The following is a 22709-nucleotide window of genomic DNA, read 5'->3' as shown; positions in this document are numbered from 1 at the left end:
AGCAGATGCAATGCACAGTGATCTAAACTCTCACCTCCCAGGGTGCAGCAAGAAAGTAAGTTGAGGAAAATGCTGCAAGCTCAGGGGATACGGGGATGGTGCAGGAGGCATAGGATGCAGGCACGCAGCTAGCAAAGAGGGTGAAGAGAATTAGAGGGGACTGGGCAGAGTTTGCTGCCACTGATCCATCAGAAAGCAAGCTCCTGTCAGCAAAGACGTAGTGAGCAGGGCAAGAGTTGTTCATAAAACCCTAAAACCCTTAAGTTGCCTCACCTGTTTGCTTTGAGCTTTCTATATTGAAAAAAATTAATAGTCCTACTTGGTATAAATAAAACCTTCTGGTCGTCTTTGGGGAGTTCACTACCAGAGTCAGTCTAGGGGCAGCTGCCTCAAAGCTCTGCCTGTCATCGGGTCCCATCAAATAAATCATTAAAAATCCTTTGAGGCAGGAATCGGAAGCCAAGCCATCTCCTCCTTCCCCGGCCTGCCTTACAGCCAGGCTGCAGACTGTCTGCAGGGCTCTGGTGGTTGCCTCAGTGAATATCTGACTGTTTTTCACAAAACAGAAGAGTGTGCCCTGGAGGGACTAAAAAAGATGATTCGAGAGTACCTTGTACTCTGGTGCCTACTTAAGTCTTGCCTTGTTTTGCTTGGTTCAGGACCTGGCTGTGTCAAGGCCTCCCACCTTTACAGCATTAAAATAAAAGACACATTATGAATATAAAGCATAAAAATGCCAACTTTTCTGGAAATACTAACAATTCTGATTAATTATATGGGTTCTGTGTTTGTGACAATTTTCCTGTATGCTGTTGCTCTGCACATAGCAATGTTCGACAAAATTATGATCGTGCTGTTATGACACAGAAAAGGAAATACATTATACAGTTCATGCATGTGTAGTATTTAGGGGTGCTGCTGCAAATAAGATGTGCGTGACACTGGGTTTCTGCTGCCTGCCAAGGTTACTAGTTTCTGAGGTTTGTAGCTGAACATGCATTTCTAAACAAGTAAAGAGCTGAAGCATTCAGGTGTCTGTTTGCCCCATCCCTACGTGCACATAGTTCATAAAGTCAGATCATTTAGGAACTGCAAGTGAGAAACAGCCCTGGAATATTGTAATGTTCAAAAGAGCCTGACTTTGTTTTTTCCAAAGGGAATTCTGATCTGGTTTTTGTTTTCTTTTTTTCTTTCAGCCGTCGGTCCAGACTTTTCCAAAACACTCTTGAAAAAGTTAACTCTTGTTAAAGTGGGCGGTGAGGTAATCATTGAGTGTAAGCCGAAAGCTTCCCCCAGACCTACTTATTCTTGGAAGAAAGGAAGAGACATCCTAAAAGAAAATGAGAGGTAATATCTTAAAGTAACCCTTTCTTTCATTAGCTTGTTCCAACCCAGGGGCTTTCAGCAGTGAAAGCTAAATTTGTCATTAATAGCTTCCCAAAATAGACTTGTAAATAAATGTGAAAACAGCTAGTGTTCAATCTCAGGGAGTTGGGAGTGAGATTTCTCTTCCCATTGTGTTCATCCCAGTCTCTGTGTACTATTAAAGCATCTCTGCCAAGAAGCTGATAAAGATACATTCTAAAAAGCAAATATTTTGCCTCTGCGTTGCTTTAAATAGCCATCGTTTTTGAAAAAATTTCCCACGCAATAAAACCCTCCTCTGCAAATTACACTGCTCTGGTACATTACTCAATGTCCCACAACCAGGAATTATTTGGGGTCAGTAATTAATTTGGCAGTCCTAACACCTGACTTGGAGGTGGCTTTTTCAGACTGGCCAAGTCTTTTTTTTTTTTTTTTTTTTTTTCCTTTTTTTTTAATTCAAAAGGAGAGCATTAGTAGGAAATAGGAGCCTAGCTTTTAAATATGCATGCATGGTTTTGCAGTGATTTGTTGTTGACTGTATACGAGTGTGGTTGTGATACCTGTCCCGCTTGCACAGCACCTGAGAGCAGAATCCAGAGAGCTGTTCTTGACAGTCCTCCAAAATATGATGTGCCACTAGGATTGATGGGAAAAATCCTGTCCTATTAATAAAGGTCAAAAAGACAGAAATTACAGGAAATTGTTATTTTTAAAAGCTTAAACCTGTTAGAGCTGTTCTTTTATCTTGGAAAGTCTAGTCTTGCTCCATTCAACCTGCCTGCCTGTAATGTACATTGAAATATATACTATGGTGATGTATATCAGTATGCAAAGAGCTATATAGTTCATTTAGAGCCAGATGAGTAAAATAATGAACAACCTATTTCTGACTTATTTAGCTCCTGTTACCTGGTCCTCACAAAGCTATTGCCTATGGACCGTTCAACTTCACCTCTTGGGATAAAAAGAGCTGGGTGATCGATTACACAGAGCTTCCTCCAGCAGCCAGGGTACAAAGCTGTGCGAAGTCAAAGACACTGTTCTCCTAGGCATAGCACAGTTCTTTCTCCTCATTTTAATTTAGGAGTGAGAGAGGTAGCATTAGTTTATTTGAGCAAAGGCTTAGGAAAGGAAAGGAAATGCGAGCACTGTGTTTCTTGCTTGGTCACTGCTGTGCAATGCTGAAAACAAAGTGGTTTGGTTTTTTTTTAGCACTACTCTCTCATCTGCAAACTTACATAAAAGTTGGATGCTGTAATACAGCAGAAACCCCTGGATCCTGATTTCCCAAGGGAATGTGGCTCATGCACTGGTGGCATAAGGCTAGGTGGTAACTCGGGTTGCCTGTGTATTCTATTCCAAGTAACTTTTGAACTGGTTATTTGAACTGGCTGCAGATGTTTCAGCGGGTTTCCACCAAGGTTAGGAGAGGAAGAGAGAGACCTCAAAAATAGCAGGTTTCTTCAAAGCTTTGTGAAAATAGGCAACTGGGAAAAGGAGGCGCTATTATTTCCCCTCAGTGAAACCCTGTCACCTAAAGTCATGCCATGGTAGACATGAGGGAGTCTGCACCAGAGCACCCCAGGAGGGTGCACACATCTGTGTCAGTAGTGCAAGGCTGTACCTACAGCGTTGTCCTCACCGACCTTCTCCTGAGGCGTACAGGCAAGCGGCGGGCATAGTCATAAAAACTTGCTAAATAGTATATAACTTGCTGTCTGCTGGTCACGGTCCCCATGCCCAGGCAGACTTTGGGCAGTGGCTGGGAGGTTGGGTTGTGAGAACAGCACAGCCCTGTGAGCAGCTCGGTGTTGAGCTCAAATGCAAACCACAGCAAGGCTGAGGTGTTGGTGCTCGTGGCAGCGGCAGGCTCTCTGCCGTGCTCCTCCTGCTCCTGCCGAGCACACCGCGCCAGAACCGAGAGCCTCCCACCTGGGCACCAAGCCCTGGATGGGAAACCAGACGTGAAATGTGCCCAAACAGGTGTGAAATTTTCTGCTACTTCAGCCCAGGGGTTTTTCCGCCAGCCAGACCATCCAGCGGGGCCTATCTGGCAAAATGTCTTAATGAACACCGCTCCATTGACTTGGCAGTTGGACCTATTTGGTTCTTACACACAGTTGGTTGTGTCTCCTATGGGGACAAGGGTGTTGAATCCTCGCCATCGCCTTTATTAACCACACCATCCTTGCAGCCTGTACCTGGAGACTGCGTGAAATGTGCAATTAGAAAATTATATTGTTTTGTATGATGGTAGTGTTGTTCATCAGCACTGTCTCACTTCACGGGCAGGAGAGGCCAAGTGCCTGGTCCTCTGCTTAACATTGCTGTATTTCTGGTTTCTTCGCTTGCTGAAATGTTATCTCCTTCCTGCCGTCCCAGGGGACAGCAGCATTGACTGGAGTCCACTCCTTGTACCTCCCTACACCCACGCTTATGTGTGGGCTTCAAACAACAACTTGCTTGGCTGTTGAAAAAATCTGTTGAAATACAGGAAGAAAGATGCCAAGAAAAGCTGTTGCTGAAATCACTTCATCTAAGGCAGAAAACAGAACTTTTAGACAGGCGTGGGAGAAGAAACTTAAATGAAATCTCTGGTTAAACTGACGTTAAAGTGTCCTTCGAGTTTCAGAGAGGCACCTGAACATCTGGATACTTCTCCAAACTGAACTTGATCGTGTGAAGGTTAATCAATATAGATGGTCCTTCCAATTCCAGATGGAGTTAAAAGCAACATTAATGTGTCAGCACTTGCTTTGAATTCTGATGTACAGCCTGACGGCTACCATGGCAATCGCTCGAGCATTTCTCCTGGGGCTTGTGTGACTTTTCAGATGGAGCGTAATGTTAGGGACTCCGTGCTGGAGACAGAAATAGCGTGCATCAGATTGTGCTGCCGAGACTCTTGCTCTGGAGGGTACTGCTGTCCAGGAGGCAAAACTAAGTGTGTTGTTCAATGTTTGCCCAGAGAGAGGAGACTACGATGGAAGGAAAGAGCTTTATTGTTTTAGGTTTCATCTTCTCTGGAGGCTGAGGTAGTGTGTACTGCACCCCTAATGAATAACGTGCCCTGAAGGTATCTCTTACTGGTGGTTGAGAACTGTGCAATTGTGTTATTAGAAATTCTGCCCTGGGGTACAATTATATTATTGCAGTCATTAAAGGCAGTTCATCTCCATAATAATGGAAATCCTGCCTTGGAGGCCTAACTGAGTCAAAATAATGTTAGTAGCCTGACTCTAGAAGGTAAATTTTATATAGAAACAGCTATAGCACAGATACAGATATATTGCAAATGCTGCTTGGAAACAAAGACTATTTCTATATGGGTAAAGATACAGAGGTCATTTTCTATCCTTGATATTCCTTTCACGTTTCAGTGCAAAATGACTGTTACAGTCTGTGGGAAAGGTCTTCTTCAGTCCTATTAATGCCACTCTGTACAAATGAACCTCACAGGGCCACATCTCCAACATTTCACACCATCACGACAGGAGACACGACTAAAATATATCTACCCTCTGGGAAACCCTTGCTCAGGAACAGGGGATACCTTTTAGACAGGAATGGTCACCATAAAGCTGTGCAGGCTGCATTATCAGAGAGACTTCTTGCTGGCTGGGCATGAGAAGCTGAAAAATTCTCGACTTGGTCTAAACGCTACTTAGCAACAACTGAAAACATCCATGTGTTATCAACATTATTCTCATACTAAATCCAAAACGTAACACTATACCAGCTACTGGAAAGAAAATTAACTCTATCCCAGCTGAAACCAGGACAGGAGCTCAGGGTGGAAGTGGTATCTTCTGGTGATTGCAAAACTGCGATGTGTCTTTGGGACGTGTCAGATCGTTCCTCAGAAAGAAAGATTTGAGTTGAGTTCAGAATGTTTTTCACTTACCATTTGGTTCTCCTATATTCATATTTCCAGACATGTTTAACCTCTGATCTCTTTGTTCTGACTCAACAATAGGAGAAAAGAGATTTTGGAGAGCCGGGATCCCATTACATAGGTTCTCTTTTCTCATGTCCCAACTACATCAGTGTGACGCAGAAGTGATGCGGGACTTAAGCCTGTGAGATCGAGATAAAGAGCGTTACTGCCCAGCTGCCCAAGGAGGGCTGGCATTCAAAACCAGGAAAAAATTCCTCGAGTGATGAGTGCATAGACTGTAGAGCCATGACTTAGGGGATTTGGTTTTTATTTAAATCTCAGTGGCACTTTGGTCTTCATCCCCCAGATTTTATGAAGTAACGTAGTCAGTGTAAAGTAAGTTTTTTGGATATAAAATACATAGCATCTATAGCATTGTACACATAGGATATAGGCATCATACAGGCATTATATACAGAGGCATGGTCTTCTGCAATTGTTACACCATGTGAATGACAGATGATTCAGACTGTGCCTATACTTTGCTCCAGAGCTGTCTCAGAAACCAAATCAACGATTCCTCCATAAAACAGAAATCCATAGTCAATCACAAGTTTGAAAAAACTTCCATTAAATGATGGCCCCTGTATAATACTGAAGTGAATGAAAGCAAATCCTTAATGGAGGACTTTCCTTTAAAATCCTGAACTCCTAAAGCCAAGCATCCTCCAGTCCACAGTATTTCTCACTTGTGACAATTATTTCCTGGCATTACGTTGTATATATTACTCATCGGCAGTAGGAGTGGAAGTCACAGCAGTGAGATTGTTCTTGCAGGATTTGTTAATCCTCTCATAATAATTCAATTACATCTAATGCAACAACGTTAGATAAATTGGTTACTGAGACTAGTGCTTTAAAACCTTTATTTTCAGGTGATCTTATCACAGAAACCTTTCAATTCCTTCATAATTACAGCACAGCTCCCACAGAGAAATGCGCTCGGTTGCAAGTGCAAGCGGTTCATCCTCGCAGTGGTGGAAATCAGAAGTCACTGTAGTCACCGGCTCCTTCATTCAGATTTCCTGGGTGCAAGAGGGAGAATCAGGCTGTGCGTGATTAGAGACAAATCCTGGAGCTACGCAGAGTGCTGCCAGCTGAAATTAAAATAAGCCTCTGTCACAGCTGCTCCCACACTCCAAACCGTTGGAGGAATGTCCTGCAATGGAACTGTTATTCTCTTTGAACTGTAGATCAGGAAGCATTTTGAAAATATTTTAAACCCATTAATTCAGCAGTTAATTTAAACCAGTTCTTTTTAAACCAATTAAATCTCCCTTAATTTTCATACGGTTTTCCATAGCACACGGAAAAACAACGTTGCAGCCCAACAAATCCGCAGGTGCTGTCACGTAGGTGTGTGGTGTCCGAGGGCTCGGCCGTGGGAGTGCTGGGGTTTAGTGTTAGAGCTGAGACTCGTCCTGTGATCTGCATCCACAAACTGGGGCGTTTTGTCACTTGGCTGCACAGATTGAACTCTTAATAACTTACCACCAAAGGCCATTTTATTAGAGTATCTTAAGAAAATTTCTCGTGGAATCGGTAATGGGATATATATTGCTGTTGGCATGGAGTAATTTTGCTGGAGTAGTGTTGGAAGGGGTTGTTAGGTGCTGGTTTGTAATGCAAAATTCGCATCGCTTTCCTTGCAGGTCTTTCCTCAGGTGCTTGGTTTTGACTTACAGAAATGACTTTAATTTACATGCAATAATGGTAATAATTACATTTATTTGTTTCTGACAGAGTGTTTCATTTTAGATATCAGTCTGTCAGAGAGACATATTGTCATTTCCCGGAACCGTTTGTATGGTTCCAGAGCAGATGAGGGGAGATGTCATGTTTCGGTCTCTCTGTCTGCCACGGCTTCTTGCTGCGCTCGTTCTCCCTTGCTCCCCAAGTGTAGACTACGTGCAGGAAAACCAAGACAGCATTTACTGAGGGAAATACTATATATCTGCCAGTCTTGTGGTTTGTTACCGGCCACCCGCCGATGTGTTGATTAGCCAGAGCATGGGGGCAGACTGTGGTACTGCAGCAGGGTGAAGTATCTGGGTCTGGGCTAGTGCTGGCTCTAGTTGAGAGCCCTGCTCTGGGGTGCTGCGGGGCATCGCTGCGAGGAGGGGAGCGGGGCTGGCAGTGTTGTCAGCTGTCTCATGCACTTGGTAAGAGCTTACACATGTCAAAATCTAATGTGTATTCCCTTGAAATAGTGGATGTTTAAAATATGTACACAATGGTCTTCATTCCTAATGTGACTTCCAATAGCTTTAGGAGAACATTTACCCTATTACCAGACATGTACTCAGTCCAGGACAGAAAAATAATTGTACTTTTAAGCCCCAAAACAAATTGCTCTTCTCCCGTTCTTGTTCATGTAAAACCTTTACATCATTAGAGCTGTTTCTTTCCTATGAATATACAGTGCATGCATTGTTTATACAGTTTAATTGTAAGGAAGGAAATTCATTAAAAACAAATGATGTTCTGTGCTGGTAGCAAAGAATATGAAAGTGTCCAATTAAACAGCCACTCACTAGGACTTGTATAATAGCAACATCTGTTATCTTAATTAAACAAGTTTCTGTATAAAGGGACCCTCATAGTGCACTTTGTTAGAGCAGGATCTGACCTAGATACTCCAGGCACGCTCACTATCTTCATGGAAATTTTCCCAGTTGGTCCCATTATCTTGCAGTCTTGACAAGCTTCATGATATATGAGCACACTCTTGCACGCATAAAGCCATACTGCTTAAAGCAGGAGGGGTTTTTTTTATTATTTTTTTCTACTGAAAGCCAATAAAAGCACAACCAAGAAATGCAGCATATAGTGGCATTTACCCATTGAGTTCAGTCACAGCAGCATTTGGAAGTGTAAAGAGTGCCCGGAGAGCTTGGGCCTTGTCAAATCACATTCAGGACAGAGAACCGCACTTCCAGAAAACACTTACGATTTGTTTTCAGAAGTGGTTTATGTGTTTCAGGGTTTAAGTAATTTAGGTCCAGATTTTTCCAGGTATTTCATTACTGCTCTCCACTGTAGCCTACAGTCAGAGCTGATCTAGAAAGCTAAGTTCAGATGTAGAAGTCCTGGTGCCTTGGTAACTTCTGAAAAGAAGATGAGGATTTGCAAGACCGGGAAAGAGCACTGGGAGTCTGATGAGGACTTGGGGCTTTGTACGCATCCACAAACAAAAACCCAAACAGAGCGGCAGCAAAATCCCAGCCTTGTCAGAAGGAGACGTGGTCTGCTGCTCGGAGCCCGCCGGGAAGATAAGGAGCCCCATGCTCGGGGCTGTACGACACCAGGCAGCTGTAGCTGAAAAGCCTCTTGGATATGTTAATGCACAGCTGTGCCTGCAGGCTTATTAATATGGGCAGCGAATGTTAATTTGTTCATAAAGAAGAATACTGCCTGATGCAGGCGCTGCCAGCTGCTGCGGAGAGGAAGATGAAGTCCTGCCCGCGGGAAGCCGAGCCTCTCCGTCCTGTCCTCAGTGCCCGGGCCGGCACGGAGTCGGCGAGAGTCGCAGGGTGAAGCCCAAAGCAGCAGTCTGTCCTCCCGGGAGCTGGAGTGGTTGTGGCCAAGGAAAAGCAGAAAGCTCTCACCTAGTTTTTTTTGTTGTCTTCTGCGCTTCAAAACTGTTCAGAGAGACTTTTCTCTCTGGAAGAGGTTAGCCATGGTTTTCTCGAGAGTTCACATCCTCAGGACCTCCTCACAAGGGTTGTGTTGATTCACAGGCCCCTCGGGTATTATTTTTCTAACAGGAATTTTAACATATTCACTTTGACGTTATGTCATTTTGAGAAGAAAAAACTGTAAAATCAGGCAAGAAAAGAAAGGCTTTTCGCTTACTCTTTCACTGCGTCTGGAGTTTAAAAAGTTGTATAAATTCCAATTTTTTATTTGTTGCCTCAAACTTCCTAATTAGTGGTTAATTACTCCAAACAGCCAGAAAGAAAATGGCAATAGGACAGACAGCACATCTTTCCCAGTCTGGTGCCAGGCTACAAAGCATGGTAATATTTTTATACTGATTACTTGAGAGATGAATTGCCAGCAGTGGCTTTTGGACACACGGTCTAGTGACACATCAGCAGAAAATAAAACCTCAAAGGATGCTTCGTATCATTGTTTTGCATTAATTGTGTTGACTGTCTTTTTTTTTAAATAAAGCACCTGTGCAATTTCTTTAAGGCAGACAGGTAACCAAACCATCAATAACTTGTCGGGTTTTCATTACATCCTGCCTAGGCAAAATGAAAAATGACACTCTGCAAATAGCTTTTTGAAGTTTGAATCGACAGTGGAGCATTCATCTTAGTTTTCAGAGACAATGGCAGAAGATGGCTCTACTTCATTGGAATATCTGAAATAACTGGTGTGTCAACTTACTTTAACCAATTTTTTGGAAAAAGAGAACTAAAATTAACCAGGAAACCACTTGAGTCAATGGTCGGAGGTATTGGAAAGCAGTTGTCCTAGGTTTGACGGCCTTGCGTTCATGGACTGTTTGTTTCCCAGCAGAAGCTGGTTTTAGCTCTGTGTAGTTCTGGAAGATGACAGTATGTTTTAACATAAGCTCGTCGTGGCTGTGGGTCTGTCAGCTCAACACTAAACACTTGTAGCTTAGTCTGTGCTAACAGTAAAAACCGCTGATCTGTGTGATCTGAAATCCGTGGGTGAAAAAACAGTCAGTTTTGCCATAGTTCTCTTTACGAGTAGGTCACTAACTTTTCCTTGCTCCTTAAGGGATAGTTACATGGACCTGTTTTCTTTGTGTGTATCTGGCAAAGATAATAAATCCTGTTGCTTTTGTGGTTTGAGATATCTAGCATATGCTTGTATGCATAACCTTTCTTCAGCATTGATAATAAGTCAGCAACTCCAGTTCATTCTTGCTTCGTCTTTTCTCTCTGTTCTTGAGCAAATGTATCTAGCAAAAGGTTATCTGAGAAGGGTTAGAGAGTTATCTAGAATCCAGATTGAGTGCCGTTTTATTTTGTATCTGTGAAGTAATTAGGCTGATCCCTAAAATTTTCAAGTTCATTTACCTGTTCCTGTAGAGCTAGGAAATTATTTCCTATAAGCAGCCACAAACTGTTGTCGAGCATACCTGAGATGCCGATGAATGTAATCCCAACCTACGCCAAGTTTCAGCTGGTGTTCCAGAAATGAGACTCTCTCTCACACCTTGACACATTCTCCTGTAACATCAGCAATCTGTTCCTATTTTCCCAGCAGATTATTTTCAGCGTGGTGTTATTGTAGTATTCAGTGATACACATGTAGGACATCATTGCTACTCCTGCTGCCGCTGTTGGAATGAGCTTGCGACTGCAGCCCAGCCATGGTTTGACCAAACTCGCGGTGCTGCTGTGACCCAAGGTATCTAGAGAAGTCCAGGGGCTTTTACCTTGGTGCTTGTGTATTAATTTTAAAAGTTAATTTTAAAGCTTGCAGAGGCAGGCAAAAGGAGAGGATGAAGCATCCAGAGGCATCAGACCTCCAGAGTGCAGTAAGACGTGCCCTGTGTTTACACATCCTTAACAGAAACACTGTCACTTGCTGTGTGCCGTTAAACGGGTGCTGCTTTTCCTGCGTGAGGTGTCTCATCTTTACGATTATTAAATTCATCTCTAGGTACCGTGCATACGGCTACAAATTATTTCTCCCTCTCTGTAAAGACGCCCCAGGAAAGAGCGAGTTCCTCCCCGCGGTGCTGTTGTGTCAGAGGCGGCAGGATCTGGCTCCCAGCAGCGAGGCAGGTTTCTCTCCGTTGTGAGCACATGCTGCAGCTAACGCTTTAAAAAATAAATGCCTGTAATTAGTCTCCTAAATGCAATTTGAAATTGATGTGTGGTTCATACTTGTCCTCCAACTGAAGAAAATAGTAATAATGATTTTAGTGAGTCTGTAGCATTTTGAAGGAAAAAAATTATTATCAAATATTTCTTCTCTTGGCCATTTATATGATTAAGAGCAAGAAGGTAATGATTTTACAGTTAGGGCCACACTTTAAGAAACACATGTTTAAAATCCAAGGAAATAATTATATGTCTGCGGGGGAAAAGGGATTCCTAATGAACTTTTTAGACAACCTACCAGACTTGGTGATATTTTTGCTGATTATTTAAACATCATTTTTAAGCGATGTAAATGTGTCTTTGGATCTTGCAAATCTATGTTAATGCCAATTACAAGTGGAGTGGGTAATTTATCTTTGTACTCTGGGCATTTTTTGTTGAAACTAGAGGAAAAGATGTGTTGTATTTGAAAGACTGTGCCTTAGGGCTTCTATTCGGGTGGCATCAGCTGGAACAAATAAGGTGAGAATGCATTTACTGCTTCTGCTCTAATCTCACGAATGCTTCCAGAAATGGTTTGTGTCAGCAGCTGATGCACAGAAAATCTTGCACAGATTTTTTTTCTCATAAGAGAATAATTTTTATGAGCTTCAGTGGAGTTCCCTTTAATGCTCGTGTTCTCCAAACCTCCAAAGCGTTTACTGTAGGTACAGGGTGGTGGCTTGTCTTCATCAGGGAAGGAGTTGTTGGCGAGGGTGGCTGGAGGCTGCCCTTCTAAATTTGGTTCTTCGGATTCCCACTGTGCCTCTTCATAGACTGGGAGAAGTCACTTAATCCCCATGCCTCTAGCTATAGTCACTGCCCTGGAAGAATGAGCACAGCAAGTATTTCACCGAACATTAGGTAGACTGAATGCAGTAGTGACTTCACAGCACCTGCTGCTTTATATGCAAGATTCACCTCGCTTCCGAGTGCGAGAGAATGCTTCGGGGGGGAGCAGCGGGTATGGGGGTGGGTACTTGTGCGTAAAGGGATGTTTTAGCCTTTCACGGGCTGGTTTGCACGTGTGCTTTGCCCCTCCAGCACCACCAGCAAGAGCCGCTCCGGGGGGAGAAGTCCTGGGGCTGCCGGTGTGGGTGCGGAGCATCCCTATCCTTCACCGTGCCGTTGCGGCTTTTGTGGTTTATGGCAAATGGCCAACTTGGTCTGTAAAAATAAACTGCGAAGTTGAAGAGCTGTGTCAAAAGGGCAGTTTCCCATGGGGGGTGGTCTTCACTTCCCACCAAAATCAATGGAAAATTGGCTCTTTTCACCGCTGGACGCTTCTAGACTTGCAAAATCTTCCCATATAGCTCAAATTATCATTGCCTCATGTTTCAGGATGGAAAGCTGTAAAAATGAACTTTCCTTTGCTTTACTCAAATCTGCTTCCTCAAATATTTATTTTCATGACATGGTCTTTCTTACTGTATTTATTTTAATTTTGTGTGTAGTGAAAAAAGAGCAGAAAGGGAGAGAAGGCAAAAGGTTTCTATTATTTGAAATTCACCACAGCCTACTCATTTCCTTCAGGGTCCCTAGCAGTGTTTGTGTTTGGTTTTCATTTGTTTCTTCCTGTTACCAGCATCCCTTAAGAAAGATATTTTGTAGAGAACTGTTCTTCTTAGGTAACCTAGGGATATTTTTACATTTGAGTTATGACTCTAGGCATCTTTAAACAATTTACATGAAGTCTCTAATAGCTGTAAATGCTCCCTTCTTTCCCTCCTGCCGCCCCACTGCTTCGGGATGAGGTTTTGGCACTTCCAGACTTGTCTTAAAAATTTACAGTCAAAAGGGAGGATGATGACAAAACACAGCTTTTGTGTTTATAGATATTATTATAGGCTGGATGCAATATTATTTATTTGGACTGTTCCATCATTGCAGATAAACAATTTGTTGAAAAAGATAATTGTGGGAGAACTTAGGATGCCAGATCCATGACTGGTTTAAGCTGATACTGAATTCAGTGGAGTTATGTTGTTTGATGTTGCCAAAGGGGCCTCTACTACTTTATCAAAAATATTTATCTGAGCAAAATATGCTCTATTTTTTTCTCTCTCTAGAATAATATTTAGAGGTTTTTATGATAAGCTGAAAGAATTGCAATTTATACTCTCCTCACCTTTAATTCTTCATACTTAGCAAGCCTGTAAATTAAAAGCCTAAAATGAGAACACATTTATACACAACAGTTCACATTGCTAGAAGAAGTGTTCTTAGTATTTTCTTGGAGATCATTATCGAGAATTAAGTAAGAAAAAAAACAGTGTAGTACTCCGTATTTTTCAGTGCAGCAAGGTAAGAGCAGCTATTACCTAGGAAGATCTTCCAAAAGATTCATTTTAATTTTTTGTGCTTTCCTATTGTAAGCCCAGACGACAGAAAATGCCAAATGAACCCAAATTCTGTGCACCATAGATGTCTAGCCAATTCACAGGTGCTGTAATTTAGCAGTAAACCTTTTGGTGTCCTTCGTGACTCAGATGTACTAGTAAAAATGGTGCAAAGGTGATGTTCCTCAGTGCCTTCTCCAGCCAGTGTTTTTCCTTGGACAAAATATGTATATTTTACAGATCAAGAAGCACTCCCACGACAGAGACCCCAGCAGCCCCGTGTAGTTGTGCCACACACAACCTCAGGAGTTCAAACACTTCATCCTCAGGCTCTTTAGCTCCATTTAAAATGTATCTCCAGCAAAGCTGTGGAAAATGTTCTACTGAGCTCAGTGCAACAGGGTTTTACCTCGGTTTATTTTGAGCAAATATAGTTCTTACCTGAAAATTAATTATAGGGAGTTTGCTGTTAAGAGACCTGCCAGTTGTCATGGATAAGGAAGGCCTTATCTAATGCCTGCTTTCACCAAGAGAAAGACATGCACTAAATTAAATGGGCTTTGACTGAGGCTCTAAATTAGCTCAGGCTTTTCTGTGAACCATGAAAAGACAAGTAGTTATAGACAAATAAGTACCAAAGCAGCTGTAGGTGGTTATCTAAATCAAAACTAACAGGTCCTGGACAAGAAGCTGCAGATGTGTAGAAGACTGCCTACGCAGTATGACTCTCCACATCAGTTGTGAGTTTAGATGGATGATCAAATGGAAACCACTGTAATGCCTATCTAACAGCAGTTATCATCCTGCGTTTCGCTCAGACTTATCCTAACGGCTGTTAGACACGGACCCAACTCGTCCCATCCTTGCTCATGTTGCTGTCCTGACCGTAGCCCTCAGGACATATTGATGACCCACGGTGGTGGCAGTGTGGACACCATCCCTTCCTCACCCATTTTCAGAAACATCTGGAGTAACAGGACATGGGCGAAGCCCAAGCCTGGAAAGCCCTGTCTGCTTACGGGGGGATGCTGAGAGTTTTGGGCCGGTATTGATGTAGGGTGGGGAGTCTCAGATGGCGTGACAAGGTGCTGGGTGGGGGTTAGGATCAGGGCTCTCCCCTTGCCCTCTCCTCCCTGCGCACCAGGGACCGTCAAGGGTGTTGAGTGAAGCCCCAAGAAGTTGGCTTTGACCTCGGCGTATACTTTAATGGGGATTGATGTTATGAAGCAGAAAGCTCTGACCTTACTGTTATTTATTTATGCAACGTAAAGGTTGTAGTTACACACAAAGACTGCATCCCAGGGCCACAGAAATTATTAGCTGTGGACCATAATCCGAACCACCCCATTCTGCAAGTGACAAGCAAGTACTCGTGAGCGGTGTCCCTGATTTCGGGGAGGGCTGTGCTCTGAGCACTATATCCTCCCTCTCAGCCAAACCTGTGAGTATTTCTAAATTTCACTATGTTTTCCTGAAATAGCCTAATGGCCAATATTGCATTTATGAGATCCGTTTAATAATCCCAGTCTCTGCCTCATTGTATGGAAAGCATTATTAAAAAGGTAATAAACTGCTACAAAGACATGCAATAGAAATAGAAATAATTTGATAAATAATGCAATGGCCCAGAATCATTTACATTTGCAGTAGAGTTGAGGCATGAAGCAAAGTTGCTGTTAGGCTAAAAATTGCTCTAGAAATTCCTGCCTATGAATTATGGGAAAAGGCTGAGCAAATACACCGCTGAGATTGCAGTTGGGTCTGTCTGGTGCTTTTGCTTTCTTCCTTTGCTTCCACCCGCCCCCCCCAGCCCAAGCAAGGCTTCGGATGGACAATAGGCCATTCATCATGTCAGCTGAAATACACTGTTTTTCACAGGTACATTTAACCTAAATCCTCTCTCAGAAGACGGATTATCTCTTAGAATAACTCTGGCACCACAGTCTCTTTTCAATAGCCACGTCAACCACTGCCACAAAGGCTGTACATGAAGGGATCAATGGTAGTTTTATCTCAAATTGCACTCAGTGTGTGTTTCTTCCAGCTGACATTCATTTAAATGCTTACTCTAAGACATCTTTTCTCCCTGTAATAGAAAAAGGATCGGACATCCTAAGCATTGTTTCCTGAGGAAAAAAAATAATTAAAATATTCACTTGGCTAAGCATGAAATATTTTGGATGCATGTGTTTAATCAACGGTGAAAGGAAGTGTAGTTACGCTTGTATTTCGTAAATTAAAATGCTAAAATTATCAGATAAGAAACAACATACCTTATTTCATTGCAGCAGTGCTAATAAAACCATTTGAGGGGAAAAAAAAAAGTCACTTTATAATTATGAGCACTTTGCTCCAAAGAAACATTGGAGCTGTAATCTGCAGTCCCACAGTCGTGCTGCCCGCCTGCGTGCTGCGTCCCTCGGGAAGATAACCGTTACCATCGCACACGCAACCTGCCATATGCACTGCATTTGTAGTCCATTCATATTCCACGTGTTTCCATCTGCTGAACAGAAAAATAGAGGGCAAGCTGAGAAGAATATATTGAGGGATACCTGCAGTATCATCTGTCTGGTACAGATCTTCTGTCGGCGATGTGTGTGCTTTGTGAGCTAGAAAATAATTTGCAATGAAAAGGTTAGCGCCTGGACCTGCTACTCATCCCTGCAAAGGCTTTCACTGGATCACTGCAAGGTGCAGGTGAGGTTGAACAAGCCCTGGCTCTGTAGTGCTGATGGATTTGGTTCCTGGACCCGCACAGATTTTCTTTTAAATAACAGAGCAAGGTGTTACAGTAGATATTTTAAGTCCGGGATTTTTAAACAAACATTCTGTCAAAGCATAGAGTCAAACACGAGCAGTAGGTCCTAGGCGCGTTTTGGTAGATGCGAGTGATGCAGTCAGACACCCAAAAGTCAGATTTCCTTGGAGCTGGGCTGGAGTTAGTTACTGATACTCAGTTATGTGATGTGCTCTCTGAGTTTTGCAGTTTTCAGTCATCGTTTATATTCCAAATAAGGGCTTGATCTTATTTTCACAAAGTCGGTGATAAAACTTTTACTGATCTCAACAGGACGTGTTCTATCTCTAAATGCATATGTTACTGACTGAGAAATATTTATCTGCTCCTGGGAATCCTGCCCAGCAGTGGGGAATGCTGTGGTGAGCTACATGAATCAGATCTATTGTGCTCGATTCGGGGTTGAAGGTAACACAACCTGCTGATGGGCAACTTAACAGGTATGGCAGATGTATCATGAGCTGAAAAATAAGTGCTAATAGATCAGACTGAAATGATTATGCACTGCTATTTTTCCTCATACTGCTCCAGGTGTGCCTGACCTCTTCCAAGCCATTTCGAGCAGTTGCTGGAGACACGGGGCAGGTTAGTATTGCTATACCGATCCAGGCAGAGGGCTGTGCTGATGTGGCCGTGATGCCAAGGTGGGTCCTTTCTAGGTAGCTTGGGTGTCCTTGAATAGCAGCAGAGCTCTGTGCAGCTGTAGCATACACTTAGATATTTGTCATCCATAAAGATGCATCTTTCTCCTTCATGTACTTTTCAAGGTTCACACCAACCAAATAGACAAATGCCTTAAGACACTTCCATTCCTGCAGAGCTGGCAAAGGGCACACGCAGTCGTCGGGCATGCAGCATCAACAAAAAGCTGCTATGGAAACCGTGTGCCGATTGGTATTGGAAAAGGCTGCTTTAGGGCAATGGAAAGTGTTCAGCTTGCAACTTTTTACATTTGCTGCTGCAGCGGCAAAAAAAAAAAAAAAATGGGCAAGGAAGGCTAGGGAGAAATGTTTTCAGCATTTTTAAAGGTCCCTTGTCCCCAGAAGAGTTTTGATCAAAACACTGACAAGGTCAGCTCTTCCTGGGGAGAACCCAAGCTTTGGTTTAGGAAACAAACAGTCCTTTTATCTCCTAATTTCAGATGTGTCTCTGCTCTCTGTGGACCTCAAATTGCCAGTTGACAACACAGACCAACAGATTCTGTCTTTCAAATGCTATGTTTAAAATAGGTGACCTTTCTTTATATAAGGATGCTAAACTGTCTTATATCATCTCTTTTTTTCCAAATGGATATTTTTATCTTCTTTGATTATTCTGTGATAGTAGCAGTGACTAAGAGCCAGGTTATCAGTAGAGCAGTTGCATTAACCTGTAGAAGAGATTTACATTTTAGCTGGTTTTACTGCTGCTGTGGTTAGTAGTATCAGGGAACCCAAAACATTCAATAGCTCATTTTTTTAGTTTGTAGTGGTTTAAAGAGGTGCATACTCAGCAACCAGCACTTTGTTCTGAAGTAATACACATGTTTATTGGAAAAGTGGGTTATTTTTATGTCTTCCTAGGCATCTTATTAGAAAACATTCAGAAGAGAAAGGAAGCATACCAAACAGTGCTTCATTTAATTTGAATTTTGTGTCTTGAAAGAACTTTTTCAACCAAACTGCTAAAAGGAGTTGATGAAGGGATGTTTGCTTTCAAGCCAATTAGCAGTTTAAGAACCCTCAGTGGCCTGAAATGAGCCTCTCTTCTCGTTTATTGCAGATATGTCTGCAAAGAAAATTTGTGAATTAGCAAAATCAGTGAAAGTCCTTCCTACTTTCTCAACTAACTGTAACAAATTTCAAAGTGTTAAAATAATTACTTGTTAACTTCTAACACATTGGATTCAAATTAGAGGACGAAACATTCAGCGTAGAAAAGCACCTTCAGCAAAAAGAGCCACATAACCATAAGGCCTCCTAATCAATGAGTCACAGTAAGGTTTTAATGGTCTGATTTATTTTAAAAAAAAAATCAGTTAACTTGCACAGTTATTTGTCAGTTTTAATGCTGGTCGTTTGCAGGACTGTGCAAGGCATTAGTTACCAGAGGACAGTTAAACATGCCTGGAGACTCTCCGGGGACGGGGTTTGGAGAACTCGATGCAAGTCCCGCCTGAACTCATCGCAGTGTGTTACCAGAGTTAAAGGATGCTCACGTGCTCAAATTGTAAAGCCAGCCAGCTGTGGCTTTCAGCTTCAAAATGGAAGGAAATAAAGACAGCACTAGCTCCCCAAGATGTGCCAAAGCCGGTGGTGGATTGTCTGTCCTCATCCAAAGGTTGTCTCTGGAGCGATCCAGTCCATATTAACTACAAACTAAGTTTACATTAGCAATAAAAATGACTTAGAACGAAACCGATAGCATGAGAAAGACAGAGACAGAAAAGGCATTAGAATATTTGAAATTTAAGCTGGCTTCATCAACAGATACAATTAAAATGATCTATGGAAGAGATTATCCAGTAAATAGTTTTCAACCATATGGCTAAAAATAAAACATAAATAAATAAATATAAAATCTCAACTGTACAGAAATAGCCTAAAACATCACTTTTTTCTGGATTTCTTGGGATGGCAAAAATGCTGAGGGAGTGAGTGCAGAGCCTGGCAGGGGCAGTGCCGGAGCAGGGTGGTCCTGCTTGAGCTGGAGCATATTGCTGAGCTTGTTCTGTCGTTTATATTGATTTGAATTTTAATGCATGCCAAGGGCACCTTCAGCTTTCAGAAAGGCACTATTGTTTCCGAAGACCTAAAATTGATAACAGCAGTAAATAATTCCTTGGGAGCTCCTGGTGCTGCCACTGCCCAGGCTCCTGCACTGGAGGCCAGTGTGGCAAGTCCTGTCCTCCAGTGCACACTTAATGTAATACATGCATTGATTTGTGCCAACATAGTAGTGAAGATAAGAGACAAGTAGCTATATACTACTCTCTTCCAATTATCGAGCTGGAGCAACTGCTACAGAAGCAAATATATGGCACTGGACTCCTGCAAAAATAAATTACAGTAGTGAATGTTACTGACTGCAACAATTTGGAGACCTATAAGCCAGTTGAGAAACTTCTATTAATATCACTGCTACTGATGTGTGAAATATAACCTCTGTCCCTGGTCTCTGCAGCTGGCCTGTGCGGTGGTGTGCTGCTTGCAAGAGCAGGTCAGGGAGAGGGTAGCCAGGATAGAGATTTGGTGGCTGCTGTCGGAGCACTTTGCACCGTCTTCCTCCTCCTCGCTCAGTACCGTCGTTGTAAAGACAGTCGGACTGTCCCATTTTTCAAAGCAAGTCTATGCATGTGGACTGAGTAGCCCATGTGCGCCCATCAAGAGAGCACGGCGTGACAAAAGGCACCCACACCGGTTCCCTTGGGTGACATGATGTCTCCTGAGTCCCACTGGAGACAGTGCTCAACCCAGTGGCTGCAACTGGCAGGAGCCTGGGGAGCTCCACGGCTGGCGTGGGCAGGTGTCCTTTGCACTGGTGTTCGTGCCTTGTCTCACACGGGTGCTTTATTCAGCTGCCTCGGTGTTGCCCCATGGCTGCAAGAAAAGGCTCGTGCCGATTCATGCCGTCTGTTTCTTAAAGCCTTCTCGGGTGGGAAGTGCCATCTGAGCACTTCTGCAGTGCTGCAAGTATTGTTTGCTCAGTCTCTTTCATTCTAATTTCTCAATCCGGTTGCACAGAGCTTGATTGGCGTTAAGGATGCAGGAAGGCTTCTTCATTTTCTTTCAAATGAGTTAAATTGGGAAATAATTGAGCAGGAGAAAGCAGGCATTAATGTAAGATTTTCAATGCAGGGCTGAAAGTGGCTGAAGGGGAGAAAGCAGACTGCTGCAAGACATGACACTGAGCAGACAACCAAGTATTCTGCTAAAAGAGGTGATGTTAAGCTGGGGGAAAGTTTTTTCTGGAGTCTTCTTAGATGATGCCTCCACAGGGCACAAGGCATTCATGTTTCAGTGGGCTTTACTGGGCAGGATCAGGTTTTCTGTTCTTGACTGAGAGCAGAGCAGAAGAAACTGGAGCAGGAGGCAAAGCTAATTGTAAGAACAAGGCAAGCCTGAAGTGCAGCCCTTGTGCAAGAGGAGGGGCTGGGGATCACCCCAGGAATTAATGTGCCAACCCCGCCTGCCTCCCACCTTCCAACAGAGGTGTACCACTGCAGATAACAACCCTGTTTTGACAGGGAGTGTGTATGTGAGGAGGGGATGGGAATCAAATAGGATATATATATATTTTTTTTAACCTGCAAGTGCAACTGCAGATAAGCCCCGCTGCAGGCAGAGAGGTGGAGAGCGCGGCGGGGAAGCCTGGCAGCATGGTACCCTTGCTGAAAAGCCATCAGCCTTCTTGAAAAAAGCAGCAATGAAACACCTGCTTCACTGCATCTGTTCGGAAGAAGCTTTTACATTGTTAAGCAGCTAGCGTGGAGATTTTCAGATGTGGCCTGTGTACCACATGTTGCAAGGGTTGTCATGGTGAGTGCTGAATATCAAAGTACAGACGCATGTAAAACCTGTACAAGCTTCTGGTGTGTAAATTAAAGTTGCCCTCGAGTAAAGACATGGAAAACTCATGTAAATTATGCATTCAGTATTTATGAATTGCGTCCTAAGAGATTTCTGTCAGCTGAACTCCCTCTGTAACGTGCAACGGACTGTCTATTGTTCAAACCATCAATAATTAATACAGACTCGAAAGAGTTTTATGTTGACTTAAAAAAAATAAAACTTTTGTGTCTGCTGTCTTTCCAGAATCACCGTTTTGGATGATGGGAGCCTCCGGATTGTCAACGTCACCAAATCCGACGCGGGAAGTTACACCTGCGTGGCAACAAACCACTTTGGGACAGCAAGCAGCACGGGCAGCTTGGTTGTGAAAGGTAATTGCAATTTTTATTGCGCATGACTTATACTCCATCTTAGCTCTAAGAATATCCCAAGCAGCCCCACGCATGCTGCACCTTTCCCCTTTGATGCTGATGCGGGTGGAGCCCAGAGGGATTAAAGCGTCTGTCGCAGTCAGGCTCTCCTGCGTCTCAGAACCCTGCCGAGCCTCGTGGGTCGGAGGTGATGTTAACAGCAAGGACATGTCTGTGGTCACACTGACTGATGGTGCTTACAGCAAGTTAATGTGTTTGTTTTCACATGTGGTTTAAAATTTTACTGCAAGTGATATGGGAATTGTAACACAAAGCCAGGACCATGGTCCATATCGTTGTATGACTTGTTTCCAGCAATGGCCAGTAATCATGCTTGAGAAATATTTGCTGTCACTGCAGCCAGCTCTGTCCTAAGATTCAGTTTTGCAAAGGACTTGCATAAAGCCATGGCGTACCTGTGGAGAAATGTTGCGCTCTGCATACTGAGGTTAGGTGGTGTCCTTTAAAAACATGTCTTACGTAGTTCAACTTCATTTATTCTTGTTATTCATAAACTTCTGTTATCTTTTTTAAAACCTTCTGAACTCTTTAATACATCTTGTCTTGTTGCAGAATGATGCAAGAGTTTCACCCTTGCAATTCAATGTCATAATTTTTGAAAAGATGCACAAACTCTGATTTAATTTCATTATTTCTTACCCAGGGCTCAATTTCTGCATTTCAGGAATTCAAAGTGTTTATTCATGTGTGTTCAGAATTTTTCTGTCATATACTCTTTTCAAAAGCAAAAGCTATAATGCTTGACAAAAATATTTAATAATTTGACAAACAATGAGAGACACTGACAAATGTCTTAATTTTTGGTCTGCTTATGAGTAGTCCGATGTCTGATAAATTATTATAGGCAATGAATACATAGATTATTACACTTATAATCACTCTCTATTCCCTTCTTATTTGGGGAAAGACCTATATTGGATAACAAATCAGGAAAGATTGATTACAAAGCAATAAATCAATCACAAAGCTCTAACGCTGTCAGTTTTAATTCTCCCATATATTGGCATTGATGGATAGTATTTGGTTAGAGGCTCTCCCCATCAATTATTTTTATGGTATGTAGGGAATACTTTAAAATGTTTCAATGCAAGTTCTAATCCGTGGGTTTTATAGTCGGAGCACATTTCAGCAAGTAACGTCAGGATCAAGCGAGTGCTGATAAAGCTGGTGAGCCCGTGTTAGTTATAAACTGCTGGTGACGGTGGTACAGCAGCAGGTTTTTCTCAGAGCAAAATGTTTGCCTCTGCCTTAGCTATCCAGTCAGGTGCTTATAGTTAGATGGGGTGTTTCTGAGGTCGGGCTTCATCGTGCTCGGCCCTTCTGCTTCCCTTACACCAAGGGGCCAACGGTGCAGCCCCAGGGTGGAGGGCTGCGTTATCCTTTCATATCTTCTGCTACAGCTTATTGACACCAAGGGTATCAATAAGGGCTTCAGGTT

At 42.8% G+C, this 22709-nt stretch overlaps 1 protein-coding gene across 2 annotated transcripts in view; it reads left to right on the top strand.

Moving 5' to 3' along the window:
• Window positions 1-22709, top strand: part of LOC104833653 (contactin-4) — a 130095-nt gene that overhangs the window by 68840 nt on the left and 38546 nt on the right. For both annotated transcript variants that reach the window (XM_010570482.1, XM_010570491.1), the window contains 2 exons: window positions 1197-1347; window positions 21084-21211. In XM_010570482.1, coding sequence (XP_010568784.1) covers window positions 1197-1347; window positions 21084-21211 — 279 coding nt within the window. The remainder of the gene's footprint in view (window positions 1-1196; window positions 1348-21083; window positions 21212-22709) is intronic.

The sequence above is a fragment of the Haliaeetus leucocephalus genome, unplaced genomic scaffold (assembly GCF_000737465.1).
Source record: "Haliaeetus leucocephalus isolate CR32 unplaced genomic scaffold, Haliaeetus_leucocephalus-4.0 Scaffold2, whole genome shotgun sequence".
NCBI lineage: Eukaryota > Metazoa > Chordata > Aves > Accipitriformes > Accipitridae > Haliaeetus > Haliaeetus leucocephalus.
The sequence above is the reverse complement of the archived record's forward strand: the minus strand, read 5'-3'. Positions and strand labels throughout refer to the sequence as shown.